Source organism: Anolis carolinensis, chromosome 4 (assembly GCF_035594765.1).
Source record: "Anolis carolinensis isolate JA03-04 chromosome 4, rAnoCar3.1.pri, whole genome shotgun sequence".
In the NCBI taxonomy this organism is placed as follows: domain Eukaryota; kingdom Metazoa; phylum Chordata; class Lepidosauria; order Squamata; family Dactyloidae; genus Anolis; species Anolis carolinensis.
In genome coordinates, this window is record NC_085844.1 from 109413274 (window position 1) to 109431975 (window position 18702).

Below are 18702 nucleotides of genomic sequence, written 5' to 3' on the forward strand. Positions count from 1 at the left end.
CATGTTCATAGTCATCACCATTTACTGAGAAAGTGAATTCCTTAATTTGAGTGATACACTGTGTGAGGAAATACTTCCCTTCATCTGTCCGGAATCTTATGAATCCCAGTCTCATTAGTAGGAACTCCATGTGTATCTGAGCTAAGAATGCCTAGGAGAAAAAATATAATACATTTTAAATGAAAAGAGGAAGCAATGACATCCCTATGTGGACATGTCTTAAATAGAATTTAGAATGGGCTGATGGAGATTCATAATGTTCTTTCTCTCCCTTGTGCTATCTCAGCAGTAGAGCACATATCCTTATAAGAGCTACATTTGTTCTGCTACATTAACCAGTACCATTCATACCAGTCTGTAATTTTTTCATGTGGAGGCAAGATTAGCTGAGATAAAACAGTCTTGAACTCTTCCTTGAAACCTAGGGAAAGGACATTGTGTTTTTACTGACGGTGAACTTAGAGATGACCAGATCCAAATACTTAAAAGTTCAACACTTTCAAGTTAGAACTTAATGCTGTGCAACTGTGCTTTTGACCTATCTTAACAATATTAACATTTGGAGAATGAAAGAAATCCCAATAATACAACAATGGGAAGTAAAGATCCTAGAAATAAGAAATATGGATAAATTAACAACACTGTTATCAAGAGGTCAGAACCCAACAAGAAGAGGAATGGACTGGGACTCAGTAAGAGACTATTTTATTCAAAAAAATATTAAAATGATAACTTAGGAAGAAACTTTATTTAAAAGATTACTCTACTTGACAAAGAATTATCATCCGGAATACTGAAAAGAAGAGGAGAAGCAGAAGGAAAACAAAAAGGAGAAGAATTAAACAGAAGAAATATAAACATGAAGAAGATCGGAAGTCACATAGGGGGTCTCTTAGTAGATCCCCTTCCCATCAATCCGTTTTTATCCCTCTATTTCTTTCCTTGCCCTTCCCCTTACATCTCTTTCCACATCCCTGGTTTCCCATATTTTTCCATACCCTCTCTCTTATTCATGTTTAAGAAAAAACCTTAATAAAAATATAAAAATATTAAAATTTCTGTGAGAAAATGGAAAGTGAAGTGCAATGATAGAATAATTAATGGATTTCTTTCTTTGTTTCTATCACAGTATTTGACCTTGATTTAAAGCCAACCAATCTTTGCCACTCTTTTGAGAAAGTTACATTTGAATTGCCCAAGCAGTTCTCCTTTGAGAGCCCATTAAGAACGTCAGTCTTTTACTCATGCCAGAAAGGTTAATTTTCCCTTCTCAGTTTTCAGCTATTTATCTGAAGTTATTTCTGTAATGTGATCATATTTTTCAGAAGCAAATACATAATAAAGCTGTATTAACCATCCCAATGCATATGATTTACTACCTGTTAACACATATACTAAAATACTTCCATTTCATGTTGGTGTTGCACCCCTAAGCTGCGAAGGCACCTTAAAACTACACTGGAGCCCCAGAATATAAGCAAACAAGCTGTTTATTGATGGTTATAAGTAAGCACAAGCAAATAAAGTTCAGAGTCAATAAAATGGGTTTAAATCCACAAGAGTAGCATACTTAAAAATCTTGAAGCAAAAGTCTAGGAAAGTAATTCAAAGAACATAGTCCAAACCAGATATTAACATAGTCCCATGAAAAGCATAAGAATAGCCCAAACCAGATTCAAATCCAAGGCATGGAACAAACTGGAAACCACAGGAAACAAGACTAGAATGCAAGATCATACTCCAAAGTAATCCAAGGTAATAGAAATCCCAACGGCAAAATTACTAGAACTTTCAACTGGATTCAAAAGCAAAAACAAGGCTGGAACCTGAACAAGATACACGGCTGCAAGAATATACAGGAACACGGAGCAAAGATCTTTCTCTTGAATTTCAAAGTTGCCACCTCTGCCATAGCAGAGAGGGATCAGGCATTTAAGGAAAACTCAAGGTCTTTGTTCTATGAGAACACTCTTTGTCTCATGAGAAAACTATTCATTAGCAAACATTCTCTTTGCCTCCTTCTGTGAGATATCGACTCCCTCCTGTCAAATACATTATCCTCCTCCAAACTAGAATGTCCATCTGACACCTGGTGAACTGGCCTTGGCAGCAGAGAGGAATGTGGTTCAAAATGCCTGCTTGCAACCATTCTGTCTCTGGTCCCAGAATCCACTGGAACAGACTCTGGCTGTATCTCAGGCCCAAACCCAGAGTCCTCTGGCAAAGCAGGTGCAGGGACAATCACTGGCTGAATGGGCCCAATCTCAGGCTCAGGCTGGGCTACAACAGTTGGTACATTTCTGCACATGTGCTCCTCCCATTTCATGGAGATATAACACTGGCCAATACATATTTTGGTGCCCCAATTGTTAGTCCTGTTTCTGGGCATATTTGACCTGTTGATTCAAAAAATGGCACCAGTTTTCCCCTACCAGTCCTACCAGTTTTCCCCTTACATTAAGTCTAGTAGTGTCTGACTCTGTGGGTTGGTGCTCATCTCCATTTCTAAACCAAATAGCCGGTGTTATCAGTAGACACCTACAAGGTCATGTGGTTGGCATGACTGCATGGAGCGCTGTTATCTTCCCATTGAAGTGGTACCTATTGATCTATTCACATTTGCATGTTTTCGAACCACTAGGTCGACAGAAGCTGGGGCTAACACCAGGAGCTCAACCACCTCTTTGGATTCGAACTACCAACCTTTCAGTCAGAAAGTTCAGCAGCTCAGTGGTTTAACCCTCTGCACCACCAGGTACTCTGTATAACTACTAAGGGTGTGCAAATTTTTATTTTTAATTCATTTTTTGGGATTCCAATTCCAATTGATATTAGAAACATGTAGGAAAGGTGTGTGTGCGTGCGGGGATATAAGAATCAAAGCACTCAAAATCATTTTCATTAAGATTCTGTAACATTCAGATTCCTCCCAAGGTCAGTTTAAGCATTAAGTAACTTTGGTAAAGCCAAGAGAATATAAAATGTTTTAAAAACCAATTCTTTTTTCTTTCACGCAATTGTCATAAGCAAAGGCACTGGGGGAAGGATTTGCAAATTTGGGCAGGATAATGAGAACACAGAGAATGCAAAAGGTCCTGCACTAAACTACATTTCCCAGAAGGCAGTGCTCAGCATTTGAAAGCCCCAGTGGAACTAGCCATGTAGAGTCAGTCTAATAATAATAAATAAAATTATTGAATCTGCAAAGAGGACTAAAGTAGTAAGTAGTAGTATAAATCTGTGCTAAATTGAAGCTATGTGGTTGTGTGACATAAAGACAAAGGGAATGCTGTTGTTGCTTTTTGAGGATAAATGGTTTTTGGCTATTTTTTTTAAATCCCCAAAAATCTGTAGGTCTGTAAATCTTTCTGAAACTTCTGGAAATGGATGCCCTGGTTATCTTGTGCATTGTATATAAAATTCAAGTAGATTGTTCTTTTTTATTTTATTTTTTAAAAATGCTGATTATAAAAATTTGAAAATTCCCCAACAATCTGTGGATAAGTAAAATGTTCTGAAATTTGGTGGGCTAACAGTGGTAAATATGTTTTACCATTTTAGAAATTTTCACTCCAATAACTAAAAATGAGGGAGAAAGGATTACCTGAAATTTCCCCAATTATAGTAATTATCTACAATTACTATAGTGAAATAGTAATGAAATTTCGTTACTCTTGGTATAGTAATGACTTTTTCATTAACTATAATTTAGAAACACTTTAGAAATGAAACGACAGCCACCCCCCAGTTTTGTAATAATTTTTTGAACCATTGTTTCATGGATCACACATCCCTAATACCTACACATCAGGTCCAAAACCAGGAACATTGAATTTTTCATAATATCAAAAAGAAATTATGGTTAATTCTCAAAATTCTCTCTGAATTAGACACATATGGGACATATATAAGTAGAGAAGTGATACCTCGCTGATCATTCAGATTTGAGTTATGCACTTAGGTTATATCATAAAGGTCTGATTTTGCTCTTAGAATCATTTTAGTACTTAACTCTGAGGAATCTGGATTTGAATCCTTCTGTATTCAACCAAGATCACGGAGATGAATTATGGTTGCTACTTTTAGTCCTGAAAGGACCTGCATCTTTCACATCTATATGGTAGTCAAGCACAATGAGCTACTCTTCAGTGTTAGGAATACTTGTAGCTATCAGATATGATGTAAACATTGATAAAAATAGCACAATGACTGCAATTCTGTTGGGAGTTACAAATTAATAACCACAGTAGTTACATTCCTATGCAGTGCATCCTGACACAACTCTCACTATTCTTACTTATCAGAAAGTATATAATAAATGAGGGATGCAATTTTCTGTCACTTAGGAAGAAGCTGACATTTCTACCCTCTCTGTGAGCAATCATTGTTGTGACAGGTAGTTGTGGAATCTCTACTGCAATTCCTCTCATATTATTTATTTATTTATTTATTTATTTACAGTATTTATATTCTGCCCTTCTCACCCCGAAGGGGACTCAGGGCGGATCACATTATACACACATAGGGCAAACATTCAATGCCCATAAACACATCAAACAGAGATAGAGACAGACAGACGCAAAGGCAATTTAACCTTCTCCTGAGGGGATGTTTGATTCTGGTCACAGGGGGGAGCAGCTGCTTCATCATCCACTCTGATGGAACTTCCTCATTCCAAGTCGTAAATTTGTTAAACTTGCCTCCCCACTTTTTTTTTTTTATAAGTGGTACCTTATTTCCTATTTGATAGATGCAACTATCTTTTGGGTTGCTAGGTGAGCAACGAGCAGGGGCTATTTTTTATTTTTAATTGACGGGTGCTCACCCTGCCACGGGCTGGCCTCGAACTCATGACCTCATACCAGAGAACACTCACACAAGTGGAGTAGAGGTGGGGGTGAATAACCTCCCATTCCTGGTAAATGGAGATTAGATTGGGGGACTTTCACAGTCCGTATGTCATCCCTAAATTTAGGAATACATAGGAATTGTGGATACCAAATAGTTATGCATGTGTAATTCTAGGTTACACATTTGTAAACCTGCAAATAATGTCAACCAATATGTATATGCCTTCATAGTTGGGATGAAAAGAACCTGAGGTTTAAAATGATAAATGTATAAGAATTAACATGTAAGAAACAGTGTGTTAAAGCGCTGAGCTGCTGAACTTGCGGACCAAAAGGTGCCAGGTTCAAATCTCGGGAGTGGAATGAGCGCCCGCTATTAGCCCCACCTCCTGCCAACCTAGCAGTTCGAAAACATGCAAATGTAAGTAGATCAATAGGTACCGCTCTGGCGGGAAGGTAACAGCGCTCCATGCAGTCATGCCAGCCACATGACCTTGGAGGTGTCTATGGACAACGGCAGCTCTTTGGCTTAGAAATGGAGATGAGCACCAACCCCCAGAGTCAGTCATGACTGGACTTAACATAAGGGGAAATCTTTACCTTTACCTAAGAAACATATAAGACTGTCATATTTCCACACTGGGAAGCACTTTCTCACTCAAAAGTTCAACAAAAATAATAGGAGACACTATCTGGAAAATCTCTACTTGCTGAAGAGATACCATGCTGGTCCAACAAAAGACAGAGGATTTTCAATGGGTGTATGATGAAAAAAAATCAATTATTTATTCCTCTCTCTTGTGATTGTGTCATTTAAATGTTCTTCAAACTGTATACTAGATGCTCATGTATAAATGGCCTTTGGGAATATCAAGAAAGAACAATATTGTCAATTCTGGTGTTCTTGTGTGTGTGTGTGTGTGTGTGTACTATTTTATTTCTCTGTATCTGAAGTCTTCTGTTGAGTCATGCAGTTCTTTTAATTTTCCACAAGACATAATTTTAAAAAAAGAACCTTTTGATGAATTCATTTATATTCCATTTCTGTCTCACTTGCTAATTTGGTCATATGATTGCAGGTTCCCTCCCTGGGAAAATTGGAGCTTTTAAAGACACTTTACCACCCGATGTTCTATAGTGTTTAGCCATCACAAATGCTAATTTGCAATGAAAAAAAAGTCTGGATCCATTTGTAAACTGTCAAAGGAATCAAATAGCTGTTATCAGTAAGGCAACATTTTATGGCTTACTCCTGTGTATAAAACATCTTTAATAGCTCTAGAGGCTGGTTCCAATACTAATCAAGTTGCGCTGATGAAGTTGGATAACATAATTCTTCTAAGTGATAAGTCTTCCAGGCCTAATCTTGTTGGAAGCTGTGTCTAACAGGATTGGTTCCTGAGGTTAGTGAATAAAACTGTCAACGGTTGCAGCATTAATAAAAAATATCCCCCACATTTATTTTGATTTATTAATTTCACTCTCTGCATATCTTCCCCTTCATACAAATTTTGCATTACATTATATAACATCTCTGAAACGGTCCTGCTGTCTCCAGCACTCAGCCTTTATGCTCTCTGAATTCAGTATACTAAGGTATAAGGAGCCTAAGATATTTCCTCTTTGGATTTACCTTTATTATTTTCATATCCTTAATAAAATAAGAATAGAGGTAGTCTTAAGGTGAACCTATCATGGCATTCTCTGGGAAGGATATCTTTAGAGGGAGTTTGTCTTCTTCTGAGATTGAAGAAGTATGGCACAATGTATTCACACAGCTCAGTGGGGATTTGTAGTAAAGGTAAAGGTTTCTCCTGACGTTAAGTCCATTTGTGACCAACTCTGGGGGTTGGTGCTCATCTCCATTTTTAAGCCAAAGAGCCAGCGTTGTCCATAAACACCTCCAGGTCATGTGGCCGGCATGACTGCATGGAGCGCCGTTACCTTCCTGCCGGAGCGGTACCTATTGATCTACTCACATTGGCATGTTTTCGAACTGCTATTTTGGCAGGAGCTGGGGCTAACAGCGGGCACTCATTGTGTTCATTCCGCTCCCGGGATTTGAACCTGGGACCTTTTGGGTTTGTACCATGGTCATAATCCTAAGTTCTAACCATTACACCACACAGGTTCTCAGTGCCTTAGACCTATGATTTTAAATTCTCATATTTTATATGAGATAGCATGGCTTGGCATCACAGTGAGGATTTAAATAGCAAGTCAAATAAGCTTCATGCCCACTATTGCTTCCTGTTAAAACCACATAGTGAACCTACATATATACTCAGGTATAAATCTCATGTATATACTAGTGTATAAGGACCTAATCGCATTGAGGCTTGGATTGTGCATTGTGGTGCATCTGGTGGGGTCTGGTGGGCTCCAACAGCGGGAGGGGGAATTGTTGCCCTGCATCGCCCACCTTGCCCCTCACCTCATCCCACAAAGGAAGCATTGCCACCTGGCTTTCCCCCAGCTTTTGTGTTGCCACTGCTGCCTCCTGCGTCACTTCAACTTCACTTGAGACATGGAGCCCCACCAAAAGTAGATCAACTTCATGTGATGGGAGCTGGCAGGGTCTGTGCCTCAAGTGAAGTCTGTGCCTCAAATAAGGAGAAACAACATCAAAAACAAAATGGCATTTTATAGAGGAGCTAATTTTGATTGTTTCTCTTTATCTTGTCTGATGAAAAGTTACTGGTTTTGTTCCGCATTTAATTAAGTGTGCTGCAATCCATGAAAGTTTATATTAAATAAATGGTGTTAGTCTTTAAAGTTTTAAAATACTTTTTTCTTGTTTTGCTGCCATTGTGGCTATTGTTTCCAAAATTGATATGAGCATAAATAAGCAAATTTTTGTATAAACTGTTAAGAGAACAAATTGCAAATTAGTGTGAGAATGAAACAGAAAATAGGTATGAATAATGTGATACTAGATGAAGCCAAGTTTAACAAATTTAATCTGGTTGCCTCTAGGATTCACTAACAGAAAAGGAGACTCACAAGAAAATGTTTTACAAAGGATTTCTCATAATTAGACCTAAAATTATAAATTCGAAATAACTCAGTTCAAGTCTTGCTAAAGCTATGTATTTACAGGGTAGCCCTGGGGAAGCAATTCAATCTGAATTTCACACTATTTGGCATTGGAGAGTGGAGGTTAACCTCTGAATTTTGATCAACAAAGATATCAGAGAGATTTGCTCCAAGAACAAAAGTGTTGTACAATCAATGAACCAATTGTTGAACATTAAATAAACAGATAGGTAAATTCCATTAATTAAATGTGTTCACTCTCATAATATTTTCCTAGTGTGAAGGCTTTCATGGCCAGAATCACAGGGTTGTAGAACATGGCCATACAGCCCGGAAAACACACAACCCCCCTATTTTCCTAGTTTTTGTCTAACACATATCATTGACTATAGAATGGGTTCTGCTCCCTCGATGGATTGTCACCTTGACGTGGTGAGGGGGCTTGCGTGTTCCAATGAACCTGCAGGCAGAACCACAGGAGTCACACACTCCCAGGAGTGGCCACAGCGGAGGATCCAGACTGAGAACAATCTGAAGACCCAAAGACCTCAGTGGCGGAGCAGGCGGAAGATAACATGGTACATATTACAATGGCTGTGAAGGCAGAAGAAGGCTGCAACAGACTGAGAAGCCACTCTCATTGTGTTAATCACACCACTGCTGGGACCTCAATCTGTGAAGACTGTGCATTGACCGGCCGTGCACCGACCTCCACACATTAAAAAAAATCACGCACAGGCGTCTTCTAAGAAATGGAGGACCATCATCCTCAAACTACGAGGGATCGCCTAAGTAAGTAAGTAAGTAAGGGTTCTGTCAGTTGTCCTCCCAGAAAGGGACTAAAGCAATAATTTTTCATTCATTTTGATAGTTGCTCAGCTCATCCATCTACTCTGGGGCTTAATATATCCTTTGGCCACTTTCCTTTTGTGGGCTGTGTAAAAAAAATGTTTCTCCCTTTGACGTTGAAGTGGGAAACATGCTTTGCCCGCCTTTTACTGACTCCCCTTGGTAATATGGGACAATTAACTTTGCATGGTAAATTAAAATAATTTGATTGGATTCATTAAATGTCTTTAATACTTATTGTATTACATGGTGCATATGTATTAAGTTGGCATTTAATTGCGGTCACAACAATGTATTGATGCGATTTATTAGGTCTAAGGGCCCAAAGGAGTGAGATCTATTGCGTTTTTTTTATTTTTCTTCTTCCATTTATTGTAAGATTTCTATGATAGCCAATTGAATCTTTAATATTTTGCTTGGTTATGTCCAAATCTATACTTACACGCAAAGGCTGCTTGAGGAATATAGAGTACTTGAGTTGTATTTTTTCAGACTAATGTGAATCATAGAATCATAGAATAATAACGAATGTTTAGTCATGACCTTTCTTGATATCCCCAACAGAAAAAGCCCTGCATCAATATGTTTTTAGAGTGATTCTTTTAATACATGCATACTTTTTTTTAAAAAAAAGAAAATACACATTTTAACAGTGATTTTTCATGATTTTCTTTTAAAAACAGAAACAACAGAATGGTGAATATAATACAGAATGAACTTATGGGTGAAGGCAAGTGACAGCAAAACAGCAGAAATCAAAAGAGTTGCCAATCCTTAATACTTGCAGAAATAGATGTATACACAAAGCATTTTATTTTTGACTTTGTCACTTGTCTTTCAGTTTTATGATAGGGTTGAACATACAAATCATCCCAGAAAAACAGAACAAGATCAAAAGTACAAGTCTTATGCAAGGAGGTGTGGGAAGACTTGATGTTTATGACAGTTACTTGTTGATGGTGTTTTGTTTCCTCTTCAAGGTGACTACACATAATACCTCACTGAGACAGACATGCCACTTAAAAACATCACCTGAAAAACAGCCAGATTATTCTGCCAAGGTATTTTTGTGTTCCTTTGTTCTATAGGCTTTCTGTTTTCTTTTGAGGGCTAGATTGCTGTATCACATATGCAACTAGAATAATTGCAATATGTTCCTTCCTAAGATCTCAGCATAATCAGTGAGAACCTCCGAGATAAATCAATTGTTCTGATAAGATATGTGACTGCTGCCACACACAGTTCTTTCCAAACATCACTCAGCTTCTTAGACCTGTTTTTGTCAGCTGGTAGTTGAATGAGCTAGAATGTCAGAGGTTGTATTAGATCAGGAAAAGATCTTAACTTTGACATGGTTTTGGATTACAGTTCCTTACAACTGGCAATTAGAGATGGAGCTGAAGTGATTTGTAGACCTTTGAAGAATAAAAAATTACCTGCCTCTGTTTTAGATATTACGTAGAACAAAAGACAAGCTAAATACACCAGTTGCCATGTTCAACAGCTGTTTTCTTAGTGGAACATCCAGTTTGGCTTCATAAATCCTTGATCAGTGAGAATTTGTATTGGCAGAAGCCATTGGCGACAACTATTGGATTTCACAGTGATGTTAATGCTTGTCAGTTTTGTCTTCATTCCTTTTTTTAAGAAAACGTTTTACCAACGTTATTTCCCTGTCAAAGTTCTGTGTTAAATCACAACACTTCCCCTTCTTGCATCAAAATGTGTACCTATTTTGGTTGATACATTTCCTAATGTATGCATTGTTACATAGTTTTACAAATATTTATTTTTCACACATTTTTCTTCTTTCAACATTAAAGAGAAAAGCTTGTTAGAATTGTTGCTGTGTCGCTTCAAGTTTTTTTTTCTGACTTACGGTGAGTCAGACATAACTTGAAGCCATGCTTTTGACTTCTGGTGACTTCTTATCTTGACAACTGAAATATGAGGCAGATAGTATATGGAAAAAAAGAGGAATCTACACTTGTTTGGAAAAATGTTACTAGTAGATCATTGTAGGTAATTGGATGAAGTGATTATAACATCAGTGTTATTCTTTCATCGAACTTCTGGATATACATACTGTACATACACACACAAACACAGTGTCTTTCTTTTGCTTTTTGATTTGCCCATCCCTTTTCAGAAATCTGGAACATAGGACAGATTATAATGAAGTAAAATTCATGAGAGCTTTGGCAAACTGAGCATGGAGAACTATTTCTGCAATTTTTGGAATTATACTGTCTCTCAATGCCACAGATTGCCGCTCCAGCCCAATTGGGTTTTCTGCTAAGCAAAAAACCTGAACTGGCATAAGATTTCTGTAAAAATGATTCTTCTTGAAAAGAAGACTTGATAATTTGGAACTCTGAAGTTTGGGGGAGAGAGACTGACAGGGAAACTGTAAACTCTCTAATTTATATTACTGTGTTGTCAAAGTAATAAATAGTGGAGAAACAGAAGAAGACATATATCTTGGACAAGTGGAGGATATGAAATAAAAATATGATGTGCATCATTGTAGGTGAGAAATGACTGGTAGTTTTTGGTGTCATGAATGTTATACAGCTCCTTTCCCCAACATCTACACATTTTCTGAAAATGTTTGTGCAGAAAGAACTATATCTCCAGAGACTGATATTAAAACACGAATCTCAATCGTTGGAGGTTCCTGCTTGCATGAGTGTATCTAAACACAAATTTATGCATGGAAATATTTCTTTTGGGTTTATAAATGTCTAGATCGTTTGGAATTATAATTCAAACACAATGTTTCCAAATTCCTATACAGTTGTATACAGTTTCTCTTTGGATGGACATGTATACCGGCCATGTACATGACTAGGGAAAAGGTTAAAGGCACATGCAACATATAGACAGAGCTGCTCAACCCGTCTTATCCTTCTCCACCTATGGTTCTGACTTCTTTAAATAATGTATTGAATGGGCTCCAATGGCTCAATAATTGAGCACCTATGATTTAATAACCCAAATCCTGCTTCATGTCTAAGTAAGAGCAGGTCAATTAAATCAATTGAATTTTCTGATGTTTTGGCTCACAATTCAATGGAACTAACCAAAAAAGTTTAGGCTGATTTATTTGAATTCAGTCTTAATTTTTAAACAGCAAATAGAAATATTTCAGTTTGCTTGCAGACTTTGAATGGGCATACTTCTTATCTATCTCCTGACTCCTGTGCTACTGCTAACAGTAATTTTTTGGTAAAAAAAATCTGATTACATAGAATGGGGAAGATCTGTGATTACTTTTTGTCTAAGAATGACTTCTTGATGGAAAATAGCAATGTTGCTTCCATGTCCGTGTCCATTCAAACATTTCCAAGAATCCTACGAGGCTAGTCATATTGTTGTTCAGAGTGAAAATGTTAACATTAGTCTTGATTCTTAGTTGATACAGAAAACAGTATATTACCATGAATATAATAAATTGTACTGTTCTTTTCTATGGATCTATCATTGTGCATTAGTTTGGAATATTACTTTACTATGGTCCACAAGATCTGACTGTGCTCTCTTATTCCCAAAGGCTTCCCAAGATTTTATCCCCAAAGGCTGACCAAGATCTAATTTTGGGCAGTTCCAATTTAAACCTGACCCAGGTCACTTTTGCATTGCCATATAAAATCCAGATTATCTGCTTTGAACAGGATTATATAGCAGTGTAGATTCATATAATCCAGTTCAAAGAAGAAAACGTGGATTATCTGTTTAGATAATCTGGATCATATGGCAGTGTAGAAGAAACCTGAGTGATGATTAAACTTGAAGGAGAGCAAAATCATATTTTTTTAAACCTGTCTCTTGATTTCCAGACATGCACAGCATTTCTGCACTAGGTCTGGAAAATATAACATATGATGGCTTAAATTATGGAATTACTTTCCTGATTTTGTATTGTATAATGAAAGTTCAACTGGTGAGTTGGAGGAAAAGTGTTTAAATGTATTGTTGATTTGTATTGATTTTGTTGGGGCATTGAATTTTGCCAGTTGTTGTAAGCCACCCTGAGTCCCCTCAGGTGAGAAAGGAGGGGTAAAAATGTTGCAAATAAATAAATAAATAAATAAATAAATAAATAAATAAATAAATAAATAAAAGTGCAATTCAGTCAGCTTTTTTTACAGTCAGTAGCTGGATGAACTATGATCAACATCTGTTGAAGCATGCCCAGCTACAGAAAAGGAGATAGCACATCCCTAGTAATCCCTCTTGTTCTATAAAAGCATGGAAATTGCTTGATATTGGGGTGGATGGGTGTACTGCTCAAAAGTTGAATTGGGGGACTTTAAGGCATGCTCAACTGCAAAAGTGATTTCGGCCAGATACCATAATAATTTATGAATTTGATACTAGCTGAGAATTGATGTCCTTTGCAAATACAAAACCATATATGGTACTTGCTGGGCTCCACACTGTAGGAATCATCCTAACAACTCATGCATGGAATAACCCATTTTATTCTCTAGCTGCATATAGCTTCAGTGTTTAGTGGTGACTAATGGCCAAGTGAATCTTCTCAGGATTTTAATCAAAAATCTAAAGGAGCTTTAAGGTACAAAGACTATTCCCCTGATGTTAAGTCCAGTCGTGACCGACTCTGGGGGTTGGTGTTCATCTCCATTTCTAAGCCGAAGAGCCGGTGTTGTCTGTAGACACCTCCAAGGTCATGTGGCCAGGCATGATTGCATGGAGCACCGTTACCTTCCCGCTGGAGCGATACCTATTGATCTACTCACATTGGCATGTTTTCGAACTGCTAGGTTGGCAGGAGCTGGGGCTAACAGCGGGCACTCATTCCGTTCCCGGGATTTGAACCTGGCACCTTTTGGTCCGCAAGTTCAGCAGCTCAGTGCTTTAACACACTGTGCCACCAGGGGCCCCCAACATTTTAGATAGCTCAGGATAAAAACTAGAAGAATTTACCCACTCCAATGATGTGGAAGTTCTCAGCCAGGAGGAAAATTTATTTCCTGATGGGGAAAGAACATATCCTTATGTTATACCTTTTCACATTGTATATTCACTGGCTCATTATTCTCTCTAATTTTAATACTAGTGTTAATTACTATTTATCATTTACCTCATGTGTAATCATTGACATTTCATGCCTAATTAAATGGTCTATTTTTTTCTTTTCAATTTAGTGCATCCTCTTTTTTATTGTTCTTGGTAGTTTTTGTTTTAAGTATTGACAGTTATTCTGTTTTGTGTTTTAATTAATTACCTTGTTGCTTGGAATTCAACTTGTGAGATTTGTTGTTCTATAAGCATGTAAAAATCACCCAACTGAGCATGAAATAAATAAGTAAATGAATAAATACTTATTTATTTTTTCATTGTTCATTGAAACAATGAACAAGGAAAGGGTCTTTGTGGCTTAAGACTGCTATTGTTGATTATAATAATAATAAAAAAATCAAAACTGATTATTCAAGTTTGACTGATCGGATTGCTCTTGTCTGAATACTTATGATTTGATAGTCCCAAATACAGTTAAATAGTTGAATCAAAGAAAAATTGAAGCAATGTAAATCTCATTGCTACAATATGCCTACCCAAATTAAAACTAAAATAGATACCAAAGCAAGTATAAAAAACATAAAATTCAATAAAATTTAAAAGTTGTGAGAGTAAGACTTCAGAACTAAAATTGCATGATATGAATTGTCTGAGAAATAATAAATTGAAAATATTTGGAGATAAAGGAGAGGACAATAAAGGAGTTGGTATTGTCTAGTGTGTTAGAGAATGGTATAAGAGTCAGAATGAAATTTGATCAAGATAAAATAAAGGTTCTTTTTTGAAGGTGATCTTCCATGGGCCTGAAGACAATTTTCTTAACAGAGTCCCAAGACGTTAAAAAAAGGCAGAACAAAACTGGAAGGGTCTAGAAAGCCATTTCTATTTCTTAATCCTTTGCAATTTGTTAATGTAAATAGTGTGTATGTGTACAACTTATTTGAAATATGGTGGGTTTTAGGAAAGATGATTCATTCTCTCCCCCACCCTGTAAAATGATAGTCCCGAAGAATTAGGACATATGGGGCTTCATAACAATCTTGGTTTCACTTGCAATAATAATAGTTCTACATGCCCACCAACGCTTTCTAGATGCCATTTTTCTTTGGAAGTCATGAAAAGAACTAATCCACCTCCCCATTTCATGGAAGGCACTATCCAATGTATCTATCATTGGGCAGGATTCAGTGACATGCTATCCCTTTGAGGAACACTGTTTTTTTGGGGGGGGGGGGGGGGGTATAAGACTTTATAACAAAGTTGTATCTCTGGAAACAGCAGAACATCAGGATGTTCTGATACTTGTGATCTCATTTTGAATATGACTGCATCGGGTGCCATTGGTGGTTGGATTTTCCAGCTTCAAGGATCAGCTTTTAGCATGAGCAAGTGGAAAGATAGCAGACTGAAACAACTCTCAGTCAATTTAGGACTTCATCAGATGGGCAGGAAAGCAGGGGGAACTGTCTTATTTTTTTTTTCCTTACTGTCTTTCCCCTTCTTTTTTATGACTTGTTTTATTGTTGCTTGACTTGTTTTATTGCTTTGTTTTTATATTGTTGATGACCAGGCTTGGCCCCATGTAAGCCGCCCCGAGTCCCTTCTGGGAGATGGGGTATAAAAATATGATGATGATGATGATGATGATTATTATTATTATTATTATTATTATTATTATTGGATAACAGGCCATTCCATATCATTTTCTGTTATTTCCCGTGTTAGCAGCTGTCTCCTGAAAAAAGAGACTTCTCTCAGTTTTTAGGCACTGGCAATACAGATTCCCATGGGCAGCCACTGGAAGTGGCTGTGTGTTGTGGGATGGCCACAGTGGGACTCCGTTTTGCCAGCTCTTCCTTGAGGGATGACACAGAGAAGACTGTATCTGATGAGGTCCTTAATTACAATGGTATTCAAGGAGGATGGTAGAAAGTTTGGGAGAGACCCTATGTAAAGTAAACTCTGTTGTGACTTGCAGAATGAACCAAGAGTTGTAGATCAAGTAAGTTGGCTATGAGATATGGAGCATACATTTTTTCTTCCACTTCATGATCATATCTCAAACCTTTTTAATATCTATATTTCCTACAAGTTTCTTGCTGACTTCTTTATTTTAAAAAACAAAGTTACATCCCTTTTTTACTAACACAATTAGACTGGATGGCCCTTGTTGCCTCTTCCAACTCTACAATTCCATGATGACGTAAATGGCTAGTGAAAAGTAGACCTTTTCTATAAATGTTATCTGAGTGTGGATTTTCATTCTGAAGTCAAACTCGCCTGACAAATTCATTTGTTTTATGCCATGGAAAATCCTCTAATGTTTCCTCTGCAGTCCTTCCTGCCTGCCTGCCTGAAAACACTTCTATCCCACCCTTTTTCACAGGATTTCTGGCCGGCAGACAATATAAATAATTTAAAACACTTCCAGATTAAAAAGCATAAATAATTTAAAGAATTGAAATACAATTTAAACATTGCAATAGTTCAAACTACTTTAAAATTATATGTTTCAAAGCCATATGCATGTATACTTGAAATAAATGACTCTCCAAAAGCCTTTATTAATAATTGCAACTTCTCATTTTCTGATTTAGAAAAGTATTATTATAAGCAGAGAGGTGGAGACATACTGATGGTGAAAGTGGAAAATAAGTAAAAATCAGCAGATAATAACCATGAGGCTTGTATATTATTTTTAGTAGTTACATGTTTAGAATGTGTTTATTACTGTGGCTTAGTTTATGTTAGGGTGATTGTCCTAGATATAGTTGTGTTTGTTTGTTGTTGTTTAGTTTTATATATTATGAAAAAGTATTTTCCTGGTATTGTTTCTATTTTCTTTATTTTTCTCTCTACAGTTGTGAATAAAATTCAATGTTTAAAAGATGAATGTATCCTTGAAACAAATGACTCCCCATTTATTAATTATTTGGAGTCATTGATTAATTAATTTAAAAAGCATTTTGGGGTGGTGCCAAGAAAACTTCAAGCTGAGGATAATCCACAATTGGGATGTCACATCTGAAAATGATCTCTTCTATACTCCCCTCCACACAAATACACTGTGCACTGAGACTCACCGGTGTTACACAGACCCAAATTCTTTGGTAGGTATGCACTGATTTTAGCTGAAGTTTGTATATGTCTTAATGTCTGCTTTTATTTGCTCAAATATAACATATGTAGAAAAACAATTATAGTCCTGGATATGTGGCATGATGATAATAATAATGATCTACTTTTCAGAATTAACCCAACAAGTATTAGCATATTGTATTTAACCAGAATGAACTCATGGAGGTATGTATTGCTGTATATTGGCTTCACTATTTTAAGTTCTCAAATTAAAATTCTGAGTTAAATTCAATTCTCAATCCTAACTAGATAAAGCTTTTAGAATTAATTGCTGAATGTTAAACCAATACTTAAATCCCATTGATTAAGTAGGTCTACTTTAATTGGAACTAGAAATTAATTTTAAGCCTCTCTTTTGATTAGATATGTTATCAGCACACATTATTTGGAGCTCACCAGAGTCTCTACTCTTGACAGCATGTGCTCTGGTTTCATACATTTTTCATGCTAGTTCCTAGAGGCAAGCTATCTAGTTGATTTTACTGGCAACCATATATCATGCTCAGTGTCTTGCCAAAAACTTGCTATAAATTTTAGTTCTTGGGAAATACATTAAAATGACCAAGTAAATAATGTTTTCCTATAAATATATAGCTTGCAATAAGAGAATTGTTTCCCCTTCCCATAAAGCAGAAGTATTCCAAGAACTGTCAGTCGTAAAATCTTATTTCTCTCTAGTTGATATCTATGTTCAGACTTATTTTGGTTCTGCTCCTGAGAAACTAAAATGTATTTTTTTTTCTTGCATTCATCATCACATGACATCTGTGGATTGTAGTACTTACCTTGCCTACATACTGAGTATCCGGCCCAGTGTATTCTTCCAGTAAAAAAAATTGATTCCACATCCATCCCCGCTTGGAACGATGCAATGCTTTTCCATGATCCTTAGGGAGACCCATTATCCGCTCGGTTTGCAAATACATGGTAGTCCTTTTTGGTGATGGTGAAGCAGGTGTCTCGTGAAACATACAAGTCCAGATCAGAAATGACAAGCAGTAGCAAGTTCTCATCATTAGTACCTTGTGCAAAACGTTGGCTAGACTCAGTATGCTTCTTGTTTCAGTCAGAAGAATTCTCAGAAATAACACTGTATTCCTCTTGCACACAATCTGCAGATTGGATTAAAATGAGTTAATTTAATTTATTTATTTAAAAATATATTAAGAGCATATATCTTCAAACTTTCCTACCTTTAAAAGCTATTTATGTACTGGTTCATGTACCATAAGTTTTCAGAGATGTTTGAGTATTTTTAGCCACCTTGAATCTCATTTTTGGGGAAAAGGCAGATAATTAATAAAAATCACTTAATGGATAATCTGTGACACTAGGAATGAATGAAGTTCTCGATCTTGTATCAAATTCCCTCTGTGCACCATTATTTCAATCATCTGCTCTGACAAGAGATATTTGTCCCTTCCTTAACTTCTACTGGGTTGAAAGGAAGAAGAAGGGTGGAAATGTTAGCCAGAAAAAGAGAGAGGGAGAGAGAGGGAGAGGGAGAGGGTGAGGGAGAGGGAGAGGGAGAGAGGGGGGGAGAGGGAGAGGGAAAGGGGGTTGGAGCTATCTCTTTAAGCTTAACTGTTAGTTTCACCTTTACAACATGTGACCTCTATGCATTTTCCACAAAAAACTGTTGTCCTGAAAAAATGGAAATGTGTCTGCTCTTGAAATGTTAGCTTGTTTGAATGAAAACTCACCCTGAACATTTTCCTGAACTTCACCATGCTAATGGAGATAGATCTTTGTGGGTCTTTCATATTTCACTAATCTTTCAAAG

General features: G+C 36.8%; 1 protein-coding gene across 2 annotated transcripts in view; it reads right to left on the reverse strand.

Moving 5' to 3' along the window:
* cdh9 (cadherin 9) overlaps positions 1-18702 on the reverse strand; it is a 165369-nt gene that overhangs the window by 90756 nt on the left and 55911 nt on the right. For both annotated transcript variants that reach the window (XM_008114201.3, XM_062977618.1), the window contains exon 2: positions 17705-18031. In XM_008114201.3, coding sequence (XP_008112408.1) covers positions 17705-17935 — 231 coding nt within the window. In that variant the 5' untranslated portion in view covers positions 17936-18031. The remainder of the gene's footprint in view (positions 1-17704; positions 18032-18702) is intronic.